The sequence below is a fragment of the Morchella sextelata genome, assembly GCF_020137385.1.
Source record: "Morchella sextelata strain SCLS chromosome Unknown scls_8, whole genome shotgun sequence".
Taxonomy (NCBI): domain Eukaryota; kingdom Fungi; phylum Ascomycota; class Pezizomycetes; order Pezizales; family Morchellaceae; genus Morchella; species Morchella sextelata.
This window is the reverse complement of record NW_025408623.1, coordinates 325,177-339,319: the sequence shown is the minus strand read 5'-3', so window position 1 is coordinate 339,319 and position 14,143 is coordinate 325,177. Positions and strand designations below refer to the sequence as shown.

Here is a 14,143-nt window from a genome sequence, read left to right as displayed (position 1 = left end):
AAAAGAAAAGAAAGGTACGCGAGATGCTTGCTGCATGCTGGTTACCGACAACAAACAAGACAGCAGAAGCAGTGGTGTATTTCTACAGGAGACTAGCTAGGGGTGGTCGATTGCATTGATTGGTACGTGCTCTGGTGCAGTATGCACTATATTTGAACAGCAAACAGCACCTTGTTATACGCGGCACTTCTCCTAGCCAATCAAAGTCTCTTTTGCGAGGAGCCGAAGAAAAGAGCCATCCTTGCGCTTAGCGCTTAAACGGTTTATCTACTTGTTTCATGCAGATGTCTCGCGGCATCACGTACTATCACTCCACTTGGATCGAGTGGTACTCGGTTTTATGTGTATTTGCCCATTTGGTTTCAGAGGGTTTAGTAATCAATTTTTGTTCTAATATTAATCAACGCACGCAAGGGATTTTCAGCCCATTAAGATTCATCCACAAAAGTATGGTGTAACTATATTTTCGAAGTCCTGATCCTCAGAGCAATTCTGTCTCGACATAATTAAAGTCCTAAGACAATGCCTCTAAGCTTAGCTAACTTAATTATGCAATTAAAGGGGAAAAATCATACCGCAGGCACAAGCATCGGCAACCCTAACCCAGCTGTCGAATACACGCCGAAAAATGACCCTGTGAATACCTGCCACCCCGGCAAATACGCCTGTAACCATTGGTTTTCTACTTCTGCGATATATGTTGGCTGTCCATTACCCGTGGCATATCCAAGTGAGTATTTGGACGGTTCTGCCTTGATATATAGCTTCACTGTCCCAGTTTCTGGGATCTCTGCGTACGTTGTATTTAGTGATGCATCTACCCCCGTGCGGGTCTTTGCTGCAATAACTCGCTTTTTAGTCTCGGGGTGGAGTGTGATGGCTATCTCATTGTGGTAATGAATAGAAAGAAATATTGTGACGCCTGCCTCATGGCGGGGATTGGTAGGCTTAAAGTCAAGCTGGAGGTTCGTTAATAAGTTGCGCCCATACACATAAACATGTATATATATATATTAATACTGGCATCGTAGGTGAAGGTTTTTCGTAACGTACCTCAGTACTCCAAACGGTTCCCAAGTCTACCTGTTTTCGCATCAGAGTAGCCGGAGTCTCCCTATCACTCAGCGTATATGGATTCCCTAAAGTTACCAAATCAATCTCTGACAATTAAAAGCGCTTTTGTATACTTTTCTTTTCTCACCTTTGATTCTAAGCCATCCCGGTCTCTCATCCAGGCTATAAAACTTTTTATAGGGTGTTCTCGGAGTGTAATAACCCTTATCTCCCAACTTTCCACCGAAATCATCTCTCCACTTCTTCGGTCTCTCAAGATCGTACAATCCTGGCATCTCAAACGTGATATCTTTTCCATTATTAATCACCGGCCACCCATCTACCCACTTCATAGAGGCCATAAACGTCTCCCGGCCTAGCTGATTCTTGCCAGTGCTGTTGGCAGGATTTTGGGGACGAGTTCCTAGGAAGACAGCGTACCAATCGCCGGTGGGGGTGCTAACGAAATCGGCATGGCCAGTGGCTAGAATCGGATTTGACATATTGTGCCCTGAGGACGCCTGTTTAACTTACAGTGAATTATAAATATGATTAAGGACCACATACCATTGTACAATATTGGATTCTGCGGATTTGCCTCCCAAGGCCCGTTCAGGCTTCTTGCGCGGGAAATCATAGCCCTATGACCCGCCTCGGTACCCGCCTCCGCTGTTAGCAAATAATACCAGCCTTCTTGCTTGAACAAATGGCTCCCCTCCGCAAGCCTCGGCGTATTCAGCGGCAAGTCACTGACATGGAAGAGCCTGGCTTCGCTAAGCGCGTTGCCGGTTTTAATATCAATCTCAGAGATCCAGATTGCGAAGTAACCGGAGTCGGGGTCGGCGAATTGGGAACCTAGGGTAGTGGTGAGATAGGTGCGGCCGTCAGTATCGAAGAAGAGGTCAGGGTCAAATCCCCATCTGAGACGTTTGTTAGTTGGTGCTGGGTGTTTAGGAAATACATTATGGTCAGGGCGCGCGGGTAAGAAATGCTTACTGGTCGACATAAGTTGGATCGCTCCAGGATGTTTCATCCCAAATGTTTTTAGTCGTGACGTAGAAACTTCGAGGGGTATGTGTTACATTCTTCACGCATAGTCATATTAAGCTCGGCCTTAATGCAAGATATCGAGAGAGTAGGGAAATAAAAAAGCGAACCCTCGATAACGTACATCTGGTGGACTGATAATATCAAACAGTGTCGTGATCATATAATACGTTCTTGTCTGCTCGTGATACCTCAAAGTGGGTGCGAAGATACCACCACTAGGGGCAGTACCTCTTAGATTCAATTGCGAAGGCCGGTTCAACGCATGACCAATGATTTTCCAATTGACTCTACACGCGGAATATATAGTCAGCTACTGCTCCGGTGGAGTAATTAGCTGTCGGGTGGGGATATTTCACAAATCAATGGAATGGTATATGGGAACTCCCGGGAAGAACTCAAAAGTTGAAATTGCGAGGAAGTAGTCTTTTCCGACTCTCTGGATTGTAGGATCTGGATTAAAACCGGGGATGATAGGGTTCCGGAAGGCGTGTGAGATACCTGTAGGTAATTCTCCATGTATTAGCACATGTATGCAGGCACGTGCACCTATAGAAAACAAGTCTAGATGTAAGAGTGACAGATTGTAACATACGTAGTATAATTGTGGTAAGAGTAATTAAAAACCCTCTGTTCCTGATAAACGTCCGCATCAGTACTTCGAACGCGCGTATATATACGCAGAAAGATGATGCCTAAGTACTACACCGAACATGTCGCGACGAGGCGGCGGATGAAATAGGCTTCATATATAGACGGATTTCCATGTCAAAATTGCGGGGAAATTGCGTGCTGTAAATCTGATTAAAGATATCCACTTTAACCACCTTCCGCCGGTATGAAATATGTACACCTAACAGTTACATACCAATTCTTCAGCCTGAAACTGGGTTATATACTTGTAGCCTGAAATGCATGATGGGATGGTTAGCTACATGTATGTATATAGCTAGATACATGTACCTACATATAGAGCCTAATGGTCTTTTATTCAATAGATTTAAAGTACACACTACGTACCCCGGCAGGAAAAACCCCACATTCCCAGGATGATAGAACCCGGGATTGATGCGCAATGAGCATCGCACCAGATTTAGATCGGGATGTTTGGGGGGGGGGGGGGGGTTCTAACTCCTTTTTATCGAACTGCCTAATATAATATTATGTAGGTACGATATAGATCTTGGCAGTAAATTTACAAACATGTATGTATCGTACGGCCTACAAAGGGTGTGGTAAAATTATTGTAGAAGTATGGGAAGAGTCCTATTGGCCGAGTCAGCCACTTAAACCCTGTTTTTACACCCTGGTTTCTACAATATGTAATTCTACCTCTCGAAGTACACTGACTTATACTTACATGTAGCTTAATTACATGTTCCTACAACATAGAGTAGCTACATCATGTACACGTAGTACATGTAGTTTATGGGTTCTCGAGTTGATCAATTACCCAATTAGGAGAACTCAAAACTTCTAGCCCTAAAACCAAATCCCAGCCTCCAAGATCCATGTACTCCTAGACATGTAGAATAGCAGTAATCCCGCACGAGACTACATGTATGTGCCAGAATACAGGGATAATATATTGCACTAATCAGCTCTGATCAGCCATAATTCTAAAAATAGTTGAGATATGTACATGTACCGACTCCAGTTTTACAACTATATGCACCGAAGGAGACCGATCATCCGGCCGTTGTACTGGGTTCATGGAGTGGATGCTCTCGACATTTGAAGAGATTTAGATCTATACGTATATATTATATATATTCACGAGATTTGAAGGAAATAATGAATACCGGTGATTTAAGTCGCTCGTACATGATGCATGGAAGTAAATACGTGTATCTTAAGGACAGATCCTATAACATTTCCCATTTGGGATCTCAATATTGAACCATAGACTAATATATGGGCGGTATACTTATATCTAAGTTGGCATTAACAAGGCCTAGGGCTTAGCATGTAGGTACATTCCATTTCCCGAATAGTCTTAATTACATGTGCATGTACCCCAGCATTTCTGACTCACTAACGTCACGACTCGACATGCATAGATGGCATGGCTGGAAATCCATTTAAATAGGGATTCGCACCTCCAGAAAGAGGGATTTACTTTATCCTATGTTCTACCCATATCTTCGATCTGTTACGTCTTCCCAAAGAAGCTCTTAACGTATAACTTCACCTTCAAGTCTCCAACCTCTACTAGAAAATAAGACAAAAACGCTCACGCACGCACGCACACGTACGCACGATCAAAAATGCCACTGACAGAACTGCTCGATGTCCCCAACGAGGTTCTTTATGAGATTGCAGGATATCTTGACCCAGCGGGTCTTAATTCATTCCTCCGGTGCAATCGACATTTAGCACTTCTCCTAGGGCCATGTCTACATAAGATTGCCCTATCCCCAAAGAATGGGCACTCGGTGCTCTTTGAAGCAGCAATGCAGAGTAAATACAAATTGGTCGAATACATATTAAAGAACCAAATTGACGCCGATATTAATATGGAAGGCTTACCCATAAATCTTCCAGTAGCCCGACCCAGATGGCTCGACTCTATCGCCGACTGCACGACATCTCTTCTTTGCTATGCTGTGAGGTACCACCATTTTGGAATTATCAAGACTTTGGTCGAGAAAGGTGCGCGCATACCGACCCAGGAGGAGCTCAAATAGGCAGGAATGATTGAAACCCGTGACGAGCAACTTCTCGGGTATTTACTGGACAATGGATTCCCAATGCCTGAAAATGCGCTTCATTCTACTATCCATTGGGATATTGGTCCATATGACAAGCAGTACCCGGAGTGTTCTCGTGATTGGATTTTTACGTAATTCACATAAACTTTTTGAATCTTGTGCCTTGCTTTTCGGGAGTTTATTGAATATGGTGAATTTTTACAGCATCTATCTCGAGAAGGGTGCCGATATCGAGCAGAAACAATACGAGGACGAGGACACCCCACTTAACTATACAGCGTATCGCAGAAGAGATAAAATAGTCACAATGCTTCTCGATCATGGCGCCGATGTTAACACTGTAGATTTTTTGGGGCACACACCACTTCATTCAGCTGTGATGCATTATTATGATGGGCGCCGAAGTTATTTATACGACCGATTCGAGCGTCGGTATTTAGATCGTTTTGATCAGAGAGCATGGTTTCATGTGGAGCCTGCTAAGTGGGGGGAATTGGAGGCGGTATATCCAGAACGAGGCGAGTCAATAGTGCGGCAATTCTTGGACCATGGTGCCAATATAAATGCTCGCGCTCGTGATGATAAAACTGCATTACACATCGCTGCTATCTCATCAGGCATGGATGGAAGCACTAGCCTTTTGGAAATTCTTCTGCAGAACGGTGCCGATGTCGCAGCAGTTGATAGTGAAGGGGCGACAGCCCTCCATTATGCAGCGGCAACCGCTTGCACAGAGGCTGTCAGTATTCTGTTAGCAAATGGAGCAGACGTCGACGTCAATAGTCAGACAGATACTGGCGATACACCGCTCATCCGTGCTGTGAGATCTAGAGTGAAGAATCTATCAACAATTACGCTTCTTCTGGATCATGGCGCCAACATCTTGACTTGTAATTACAATGGCCTAACACCTCTTCACTACGGCGTAGAGCGTTATGGCTCAGAAACAATGGAAGGATGCAACATCTTGTATGACGAATCTATTGTTACCTATCTCCTTGAACACGGAGCCGACCCTGATTCTAAGGATTCGAGAGGTAGAACACCACTCGATCAGGCCAGAACAAATGAATCATATTCATTAACAATTGCAACCAATATGACGATTAACCGAAATGGAATTGTTAAATTGCTGTTAGAGTGGGAGAAACGTATGGAGGGTTTATTTTGACAAGGTTTGCACCTAACCAAGCTTTAAAATTCTCTAGGTAGAAGCTGACTTGTACCTATCTAAGATATCAAGGTCTAGCTCGAACCAACCCTACAGAAATGATCAGAGCGGACTTAGGGCAGTGTGATTCAAATCTTCTCCTTTTTTTCTCTATTTTTTTTAAGCATAAAATTATGCCCTTCATTTGTGACTTAGTGAAATAAATTCCATATTTCGTAGTTTTGGACCTAGGGATAGCTAATTAAACAAAAACAAAAACAAAAAAAGACCTAGGGATAGCTCAAAGATGGCGTTGCTTTGGTCGACGCGATCAGATTCTACATAGGAAACAAAATGTCGAGTGATGTGCTATGATCGATGATAATCTGCTCAGGTGTCACGTAGCGTTCAGCGCAAATTACTTGCGACCGCATGAAAGGGCTTACCTGGCCGTTAATTTAATGGAATTCCCAATAAGGATGATGTGGTGAGATTCGGGTGTAACAACAACCCTAACCCGAGGCACAGAAAAGCCACAGCATCATCATCACCAGCCACCACTCACAGGTAAGTACATGTATGCACCCGGTACAAGCCCCCTTCGCCTCCGTGGCCTTAGTGTTAGTCGCTTGCTGGACCTTCCGGCTTCCAACCAACACCTCGTTCACCAACTTGGACGACATCATTTCATGTTATCAAGGAAGAAAGGGACCCCTCTAGATCTCTTAGCCTTTGTTGTCTGAAGTGAATTCCCCTCTTTTCCCGTCTCACACTTCCTCTGCCAAATAATTTTTCGTTGATCTGGCCTCTTCTCTCTATCTGTGCTCTCAATCTACAGCTTCCAGCACCCTAAATTATCTTCCCCAGTAACCCTTGACTGAACCACGCAGGCCTTTTCTCCCCGCACCTGCAAATCAGGCCCCGGCTTGATATTAAAGACGGTGATTTCATAATGGCCGACTCACCGGAATCACCACCTCAATCACAACTTGTCTCTGCTGATACTACTGTATCCGCTAGCTTGCTTCCTCCGCCGTCTCTGGGGGATTCGCTGGTTTCCGGGTCAGTAGTAGAAGAGGGAAACATTGCGGCGCTACCGAGAATCTCTTCTACGGCTTCGTTTGCCCCAGAAGCTTGTCACATTGAGGATATTGACTCTGGTTGTGGCCATGAACACCAGAAACATAGTATATTACATTCCGCAAATCATACCCCTAATATTTCTCGGAATGCATCAAAGGTAGATGTTACCCATGGCTCTGGACTGGGCGGAAAATTGTATGATAGCAACAGCTTGCCGGAGGGAGATGAGGATGAAGGCGACAATGTCGGAGAAGGAGATGAGGACGATGGTATGCTAGAGATGAAATTACCCAATAGCCGTGGCCGCCTGGGTACGCCATCTGAAACAATTCCATAATTTCTTGTTTGAAAGTGCACGTGACTTACTTCACTCGGCACTCATAGAAAATGCCCAATTGGACCCATCTATAGTCGCCGCCACTCAAATAGATACAGCCACTCAGAAGCAGGCGAATAATCCTCCATCTTCGCCTCAATTGGAATCCCCAGCTCAGGTAGCAGGATTTTCAATGACAGAGATGTCAGAACACAGCTCCTCTCCTTCGGCAGCCATAACGCCTGAGGGAGCTTTGACAGTATCTAATCCCCCGGCACTAACGAGCACTATAGAAGAGGGAAAGGCTATGGAAACCGATTCGACACCACTTTCGCTAATCCCCGGAGGTCCGGATGACACAACGAATATAAACTGGGAGTTTGACAACATGTCGGAGCTACAGGCACATATAACTGGCCCCGATCCCTTCGAACAACTGGTAGCGGAGGCGCCATCTAGATCATCTACTTTTCCACCGGTACCTCCACACGACGAGAATTCAACGACGGCGCACTATGAAAACGAGAAGGCACTATTCAATATGATGGCTTCTGAAGTAGCCACCGGTGATGGGGATAGGGGTATGTTTGATTCACCTAGTGCTGAACACGGCGGGTTTTTTGGTGCGCCCGAGGAATCAGCAGAAGACGGTTTTTTTAATAATATTTCTCGGGGTGAAATGATGGATGATAATGATAACGTTGCGGCAATGATGGGACAAGTGCTGGATGCTGCTGGAATTGGCGGCCCCGCTCTAGAGGCCACTGAAAATGTGCAGAATGAAGAAGCTCGTTTTGAGGAGGGAATGCCGTTGATTGATCATGATTCGGAAAGGAAACAGGGGGAACCCAGTTTTTTGATGAAGAAGTCAAAGTGGATGAGATTTTCGAGGTGACTAAAGAAGATAGCGATGTCGAACAAGATCCTGCTCTGGGATTGCAGAGGAAATCAACTGAACAGGTTGTGGGTGCCGTTACTCACCCCTATCACTCTGCGACGGGCATAGCAGCAAGCATGGCTACAGTCAACAGTGAAGTTCTGAGCGCCGATGATATGGAACCTAAGAATGATTCGCTATTCAGTACTCTTGCCACAACTGCAGAAGAATTCGAAGATGATTTCTTTGGCAAAATTGGGCAAAACCCTCAACCAGTTACTTCCCAACCGCCACCAGCTGGGCAAGATGAGGATGAGGATGATGACCTTGTAGCTAGGTGGAAAGCAGCATTGGCGGGGGATGTCTTAGATGACGAAGAAGGATTCCTGCCCAGTGACGACGAGGGCTTCCTCCCCGATTCTGATGATGAAAAGGAAATGGCGTCAGTGCACCATGCAGATGGGTCACTACAAGGCTTCTCCAGTTTATCAACAGGAAATCCTGCATTGGCGCAAACCCCAAGTCCTGTACCTTCAACTACGGCTGGAAGATATGCTCCCCAGATACCTCAACCACCCGCTCAAAAGGTCTATGGAATGGCGGGATGGCAACCACAGGTGCCGCAATCTCAGCAGGCCCTTCCAAATCCGTACTCACCACATCCGCCAGTACCCACCTCTACTACGCAAGGATATTCGGCTTCTAGCCCGTATAACTCTTTTGGACAGCCTCCAAAAGTGCCCGAACCTCCAAAAGCGCAAAGTTTCGTTAATAAGAAGGAGGGATATCAAAGCCCTTATGATCTCCCCATGGATGTAATCCCCCAGGTTATCAGGAAAAGATCTAATTTTGGACAAGCTGCTTCAGGCCCTGAGGGGTTTCCACCGCCCTCAAGAAGTACTAGCATGGGAAGTGCATTCTCCCCGGCCACTGCTGCCGGACCACCGAAGCCAAAGCCTCAACCGCAACAATTCTTTGAAGAACTTCCTCTACCTCCAAAGTCTAGAGCGACATCAGCAATGGGATATTCTTCAACTCAGATGCTGCCGAGGAGTGCGGAGGGATTTGTACCACTCACTGGACCCCAGAGGTCAGGTAGTACACAGGGCTTTTATTCTCAGAGTCCTCAAAAGCAATTTGCACATCCAGCTATGCCATCACCACAACAAGTACAAGCACAACCGGCCAATGCTGTCAACAGCAGGTACTCCCCTGCCCCAAGGGCGGCAGGTGGGTATGTTGCACCTCCAGCATCTGCCCCCGCAGCACAAGGATATCAACCTCCACCAGTGCCAGTTGCTGGCCCGAGTGCGAATGTTCCATATGCTTCCCCGAGTGCGCCGCCAGCTGCCCTTTCCAAATACCCCCCCAGACCTGCAGGACCTCCACAGGCCACATCCGCCGCACATTCTCTTCAGCCCTCAGTTCGTCAGCAGGTTACAGTTCCTCTACAGACCTCCATCCCTCAACCGCCTGGACACGATGATGCGCAACTCCCCGCGCTACGACGCTTCCCGAGCGACCATCACGTGATGCATTCATCAAGACCAGGGACAGCAAGGTCTATCTCGTTATCGACTACAATGGATATACCACGAGAAGAAGAGGAAATAGTAGAAGACGCGCCAAACGCTGCGGAAAATAGTACAGGTCCTGTCTCTGTGCCCACGGCACCTAACAGTCGTTATGCCCCACCGAGGGGCCCTGGGACGCCTACTCCCGGGCAGGCTTCGCGCTCAAGTACTTTCTCGCCTCCATCGGGATCGCCAAGATATATCGCCGGCTCTCCCGTAGATGCATTTTCTCCTCCACCAAGAGCTCAAACACAATCCCCAGGAATGGCTTTTGGGAGGAGTCATAAAACTGCACAACGATCCAGAGAGCCATATGAACGACCAAGCTCAGCGTTCGCACACACCAGTACACACTCTCACTCTTCACTTAATTTGCACCAGCGAGCGCAATCCTTGGAAGTCAACTTCATGGCTCCAACAGATGAGACTGGACGCGACATGCTAAAGCGATGGCAAGGTGCTCCGTTATTTTGCTGGGGATTCGGCGGAAATGTAGCCGTGATGTTTCCTCGACGTGCCCAACGATACTCATCTGATGGACTGCAACCGATGATTAAGTGTTCACCTGGAGAAGTCAAAGTCAAAAATATCAAGGATATTCTTCCACTCAAAGAAATAGAAGGCAAATTTCCGGGGCCTGCCTGGAGTGGAAGCAAAAATAAAGGAAAGAAAAAGGAAATGCTGCCATGGATGACAAGTAAAATCGAAGCCTTGGAATCGGAATTGGGGGGGCAAGGGAAACGCGCGGAAGAAAAAATCTTGTTGTGGAAAGTTGTAAGATTGCTACTCGAGTATGACGGTGTCCTGGAAGGGAATTCCGAGGTAGAGAAAGCTGTCAGAGTAGTTCTCACGCCCGAAGTCCTCGCCGAGGGAGAAAGCGATGCCAACGTTGGATACGGATCTTTTACAATGGTCGGTGATATTTCAGCAAATACGCAAGGTCCAAGTGCAGATCGAGTCGATCCTGAGGCAGTCCGGAGTATTAAAACCAATCTTCTCAAAGGCGATCGAACAGCCGCTGTCTGGCACGCAGCAGATAAGCGGCTTTGGTCACATGCTCTTCTGATCGCCGGTACAGTTGGAAAAGATCTATGGAAACAAGTGGTACAGGAATTTGTTAAGCATGAGGTCAAGACTCTCGGCGAAGGGGTGGAGAGTTTAGCGGTGCTATATGAGATTTTTGCTGGAAATTGGGCTGAGAGCGTAGATGAACTTGTCAGTGCTAGCACTAGAATAGGTGTACCTATGTATGGCGGTGTGCCCAATGGAGCGGATGATGTTGAGGATAAGTTGGACCGATGGAGGGAGACTCTGGGGTTGGTATTGAACAACCGGAGCCCCGGAGATTCAGAGGCGATATTGGCACTTGGGAGATTACTCGTTTCCTATGGTAGAATTGAAGCTGGTCATATTTGGTAACGTTCCATCTTGATTTGGATTACTTTAACTATTACTAATCTCGTGGTAATAGCTACATATTTGCTCGCCAAGGAGCTATGGGAGGCGTTGGGGCGATTTTTGGAGGACATGACGATCCAGTATCTCATTTTTCATTATTAGGTGTTGATCCGGCAAATTTTACACCGAATGATGTTGATGCTGTTATGCTCAGCGAAGTTTACGAGCTAGCCCTGGCACTTACGGCTACACCGCACCCTGCATTCCCCCACCTACTACCATATAAACTTCAACGAGCTATGGTCCGTGCTGAAAATGGGAACAAGAGCGAGGCGCAGAAATACGTTGACGCCATCGAGGCTGCCATGAGAGGCTGGGGCAAGCCATCTCCATATTTTAACGCAGGTTTTATAGCCAGGTTTGAAGACATGAAAACAAGATTATCAATTGCACCTAAGGATAATACACCTGGGAGTACTACAACTGGCGCTGGAAAATGGCTTCCGAAGCTGAACTCTGAGGTTGTCGCCACATCTATATGGGAACACTTCCACACGTTTGTCAACGGCGAGAAGGATGGAGATGGTAATGGGGCGGAACCATCCGGGACTGATCCTACTGCAGGTCCCTTTGGGAGGATCTCAAGTGAGAGTCCAGTAATTAGTAGGGTTCAATCTAGTGCAGATCTTTATGGAGGGTACAACCCCACACCAAACTACGGCGCGAGCCCACCAGCTCCCACAAATGGATTCCAGCAGCAGCAACCGTACCAGCCCACTGCGCCTACAAGTGGCGCCGGAAGTAAATATGCTCCCCAATCTAGGGGTTCCTTTGATAACCCAAGCAATTCTTATACTCCGATGTCCAATCATCAGTATAAATCGTCGACTGACTCGCCTGGCACTGGATATGGGCCTAGCTCGTCGAATGGAAATTCAGGCGGGTATGGGGGTTATGGGGAGGGATATGGCGGGGCTTATGAACCAAGTGTGCCTAGTGGAAATCCCTACGGATCGGGCGGATACTCGCAGCCGAACCTACAACAGAATAATCCCTACGATAGTCCACAAGAAACCTCCCATTCAACAACTGATTACGGGAACTCTAGTACTTATAACCGCACGAGCTCGTTCGATGGACAAACCCCCACAGCCCCCACAGCGAGCTATGATTCACCTGCCGCACCAGAAACGCCTTCCTATGGAGGTTATGAGCCGCCGTCGAGTGGCGGATATAATCCGCCATCTGGTGGAGGATATGAACCTTTATCTAGCGGCGGTTACGAGCCTCCGAGTGACGGTTTTGTTCCATTTGAACCTGTAAAGACTGACGACGATGAGAGTCATGATAAACCGAAGCCAAAGAAGAAAAGTTTTATGGATGATGACGATGACGACGAGCTGTTGAAACAAGCAGAGAAGATGAAGCAAGAGGAAGCGAAGAAAAAGGCCGAGGAGGAGAAGAAACAGGCTGCTGGTAAGTCAATTGCTCGCATTAAAGACCAGAGACTCAGACACTGACCCCGTTTCTAGACTCTAGCGCAAAGAAAGGTTGGCTCACTGGCTGGTTTGGTGGTAAAAAGGAACAGAATACGCAGGGCCCAATTAAAGCTAAGCTTGGCGACGAGTCTTCCTTCGTCTATGATCCAGACTTGAAACGCTGGGTCAACAAAAAGGCTGGGGAGCAGACCCCTACTGCTGCGAAACCCGCACCACCTCCAAAAAGAACATCAACGCCAGGTAGCACTGGTATGCCATCTAGGCCTGGCTCCGCTGCACCACCTTTGTCTCCACAAGTACCAACTCCAGCGATGACGCCAATTTCACCTACTCCTACTACTGCACCAACTACGCCCACCACCTTGTCTGCACCGCCAGCTCCATTTGGAAGAACCCAAAGTCCTGCGATGAGTGCTGGGCAAGCATCGCCATCTCTTTCATCGCCCCCATTAACAGGAGGACCACCAATTGGAGGACCGCCAATGGGGGGATCGCCAATGGGGGGATCGCCAAGGGGAGCATTAACGGGAGGGCCACCAGGCGGGCCGCCCGGTGGGAAGCCACCTGGTGCGGGGCCGCCTAGTAGGCCGGCGACATCAATGAGTGTAAGAGGCGGAGATGCAATGGATGATTTATTAGGACCACCAGGAGCAAATGTTAGTAGAAAGAGTACACCGGGAGTGGGTAGGAAGGCCAGAGGCAAAAACCGGTATGTTGAAGTTATTCCAGGACAGCAGTAATTTGGGGCCGGGGATTGTGGTTTGGTGGTTTGTAAAAAAGGGTAATTCGTGGCTATACTGCGGTGACTGGGTTGGTATTTTGTTTCTTTTTGTGCTCGCCCTAGCTGGGTGCCACGGCTGGCTTTCCTATTTTCGTTCGCTTTTGTATTTTTGTTTTATATTTCCATTCGCAAACGGTGCTATTTTACCTGGCCCTGTCTTTGTTGTTGTTTTAGGTGACGGTGTTTATATATGCGGATGATAATGGGCACGAGTGATGGTGGACTTATGAAACTGTCTTTTGGATACTTCTAAACTTAAATACCCTACTCATAAGATAGATCTATATTCCTCGCATATTCATGGAAGTATTCAAGTTTTATTCTATCAACCCTAACCCCAATCACACCAAACGTAATTAATCCTGAAGATAAAGATTTTACGAGTTTTGACATTGTCTATATACTTGGAAGTTATTGCGCTACTATCGGCAGATTTATAATTTAACTCTCTTTCAGCAAGTGTACCCTGTATATAGCTGACTACATGTAGTGTTGAAACTACAAACTAAAACCTAATCCAACCTATTGGGTTCTAGGTCCAAAGAACAATGTCTACATGTAGGTGTCGAGGTTATGGTGGAGATGTGTCCTTGTTGTCAAAGCTAGAGTACAAAGAGAATATCTGGATGGAGGGGAGATCCTTGGTCCGCGAGT

General features: G+C 46.9%; 4 protein-coding genes across 4 annotated transcripts; 3 read left to right on the top strand and 1 right to left on the bottom strand.

Annotated features, from left to right (window-relative positions):
- Positions 1-569: 569 nt before the first annotated feature.
- On the bottom strand, positions 570-2,059 carry H6S33_012316 (uncharacterized protein; the record flags this gene model as incomplete). The annotated part of the gene is made up of 4 exons (XM_044844120.1): positions 570-959; positions 1,054-1,139; positions 1,202-1,564; positions 1,621-2,059. 4 exons carry the CDS (start codon positions 2,057-2,059, stop codon positions 570-572), a joined length of 1,278 nt encoding a protein of 425 aa, XP_044694965.1.
- A 2,308-nt stretch (positions 2,060-4,367) lies between these two features.
- Positions 4,368-4,787, top strand: H6S33_012315 (uncharacterized protein; the record flags this gene model as incomplete). Its single annotated transcript, XM_044844119.1, has 1 exon — positions 4,368-4,787. The coding sequence occupies one exon, from the start codon at positions 4,368-4,370 to the stop codon at positions 4,785-4,787; it is 420 nt and encodes a 139-aa protein (XP_044694964.1).
- A 211-nt stretch (positions 4,788-4,998) lies between these two features.
- Positions 4,999-5,982, top strand: H6S33_012314 (uncharacterized protein; the record flags this gene model as incomplete). Its single annotated transcript, XM_044844118.1, has 1 exon — positions 4,999-5,982. One exon carries the CDS (start codon positions 4,999-5,001, stop codon positions 5,980-5,982), a length of 984 nt encoding a protein of 327 aa, XP_044694963.1.
- Positions 5,983-6,913: 931 nt separating this feature from the next.
- Positions 6,914-13,448, top strand: H6S33_012313 (uncharacterized protein; the record flags this gene model as incomplete). Its single annotated transcript, XM_044844117.1, has 5 exons — positions 6,914-7,355; positions 7,429-8,151; positions 8,202-11,226; positions 11,283-12,685; positions 12,742-13,448. The coding sequence occupies 5 exons, from the start codon at positions 6,914-6,916 to the stop codon at positions 13,446-13,448; spliced, it is 6,300 nt and encodes a 2,099-aa protein (XP_044694962.1).
- Positions 13,449-14,143: the final 695 nt, after the last annotated feature.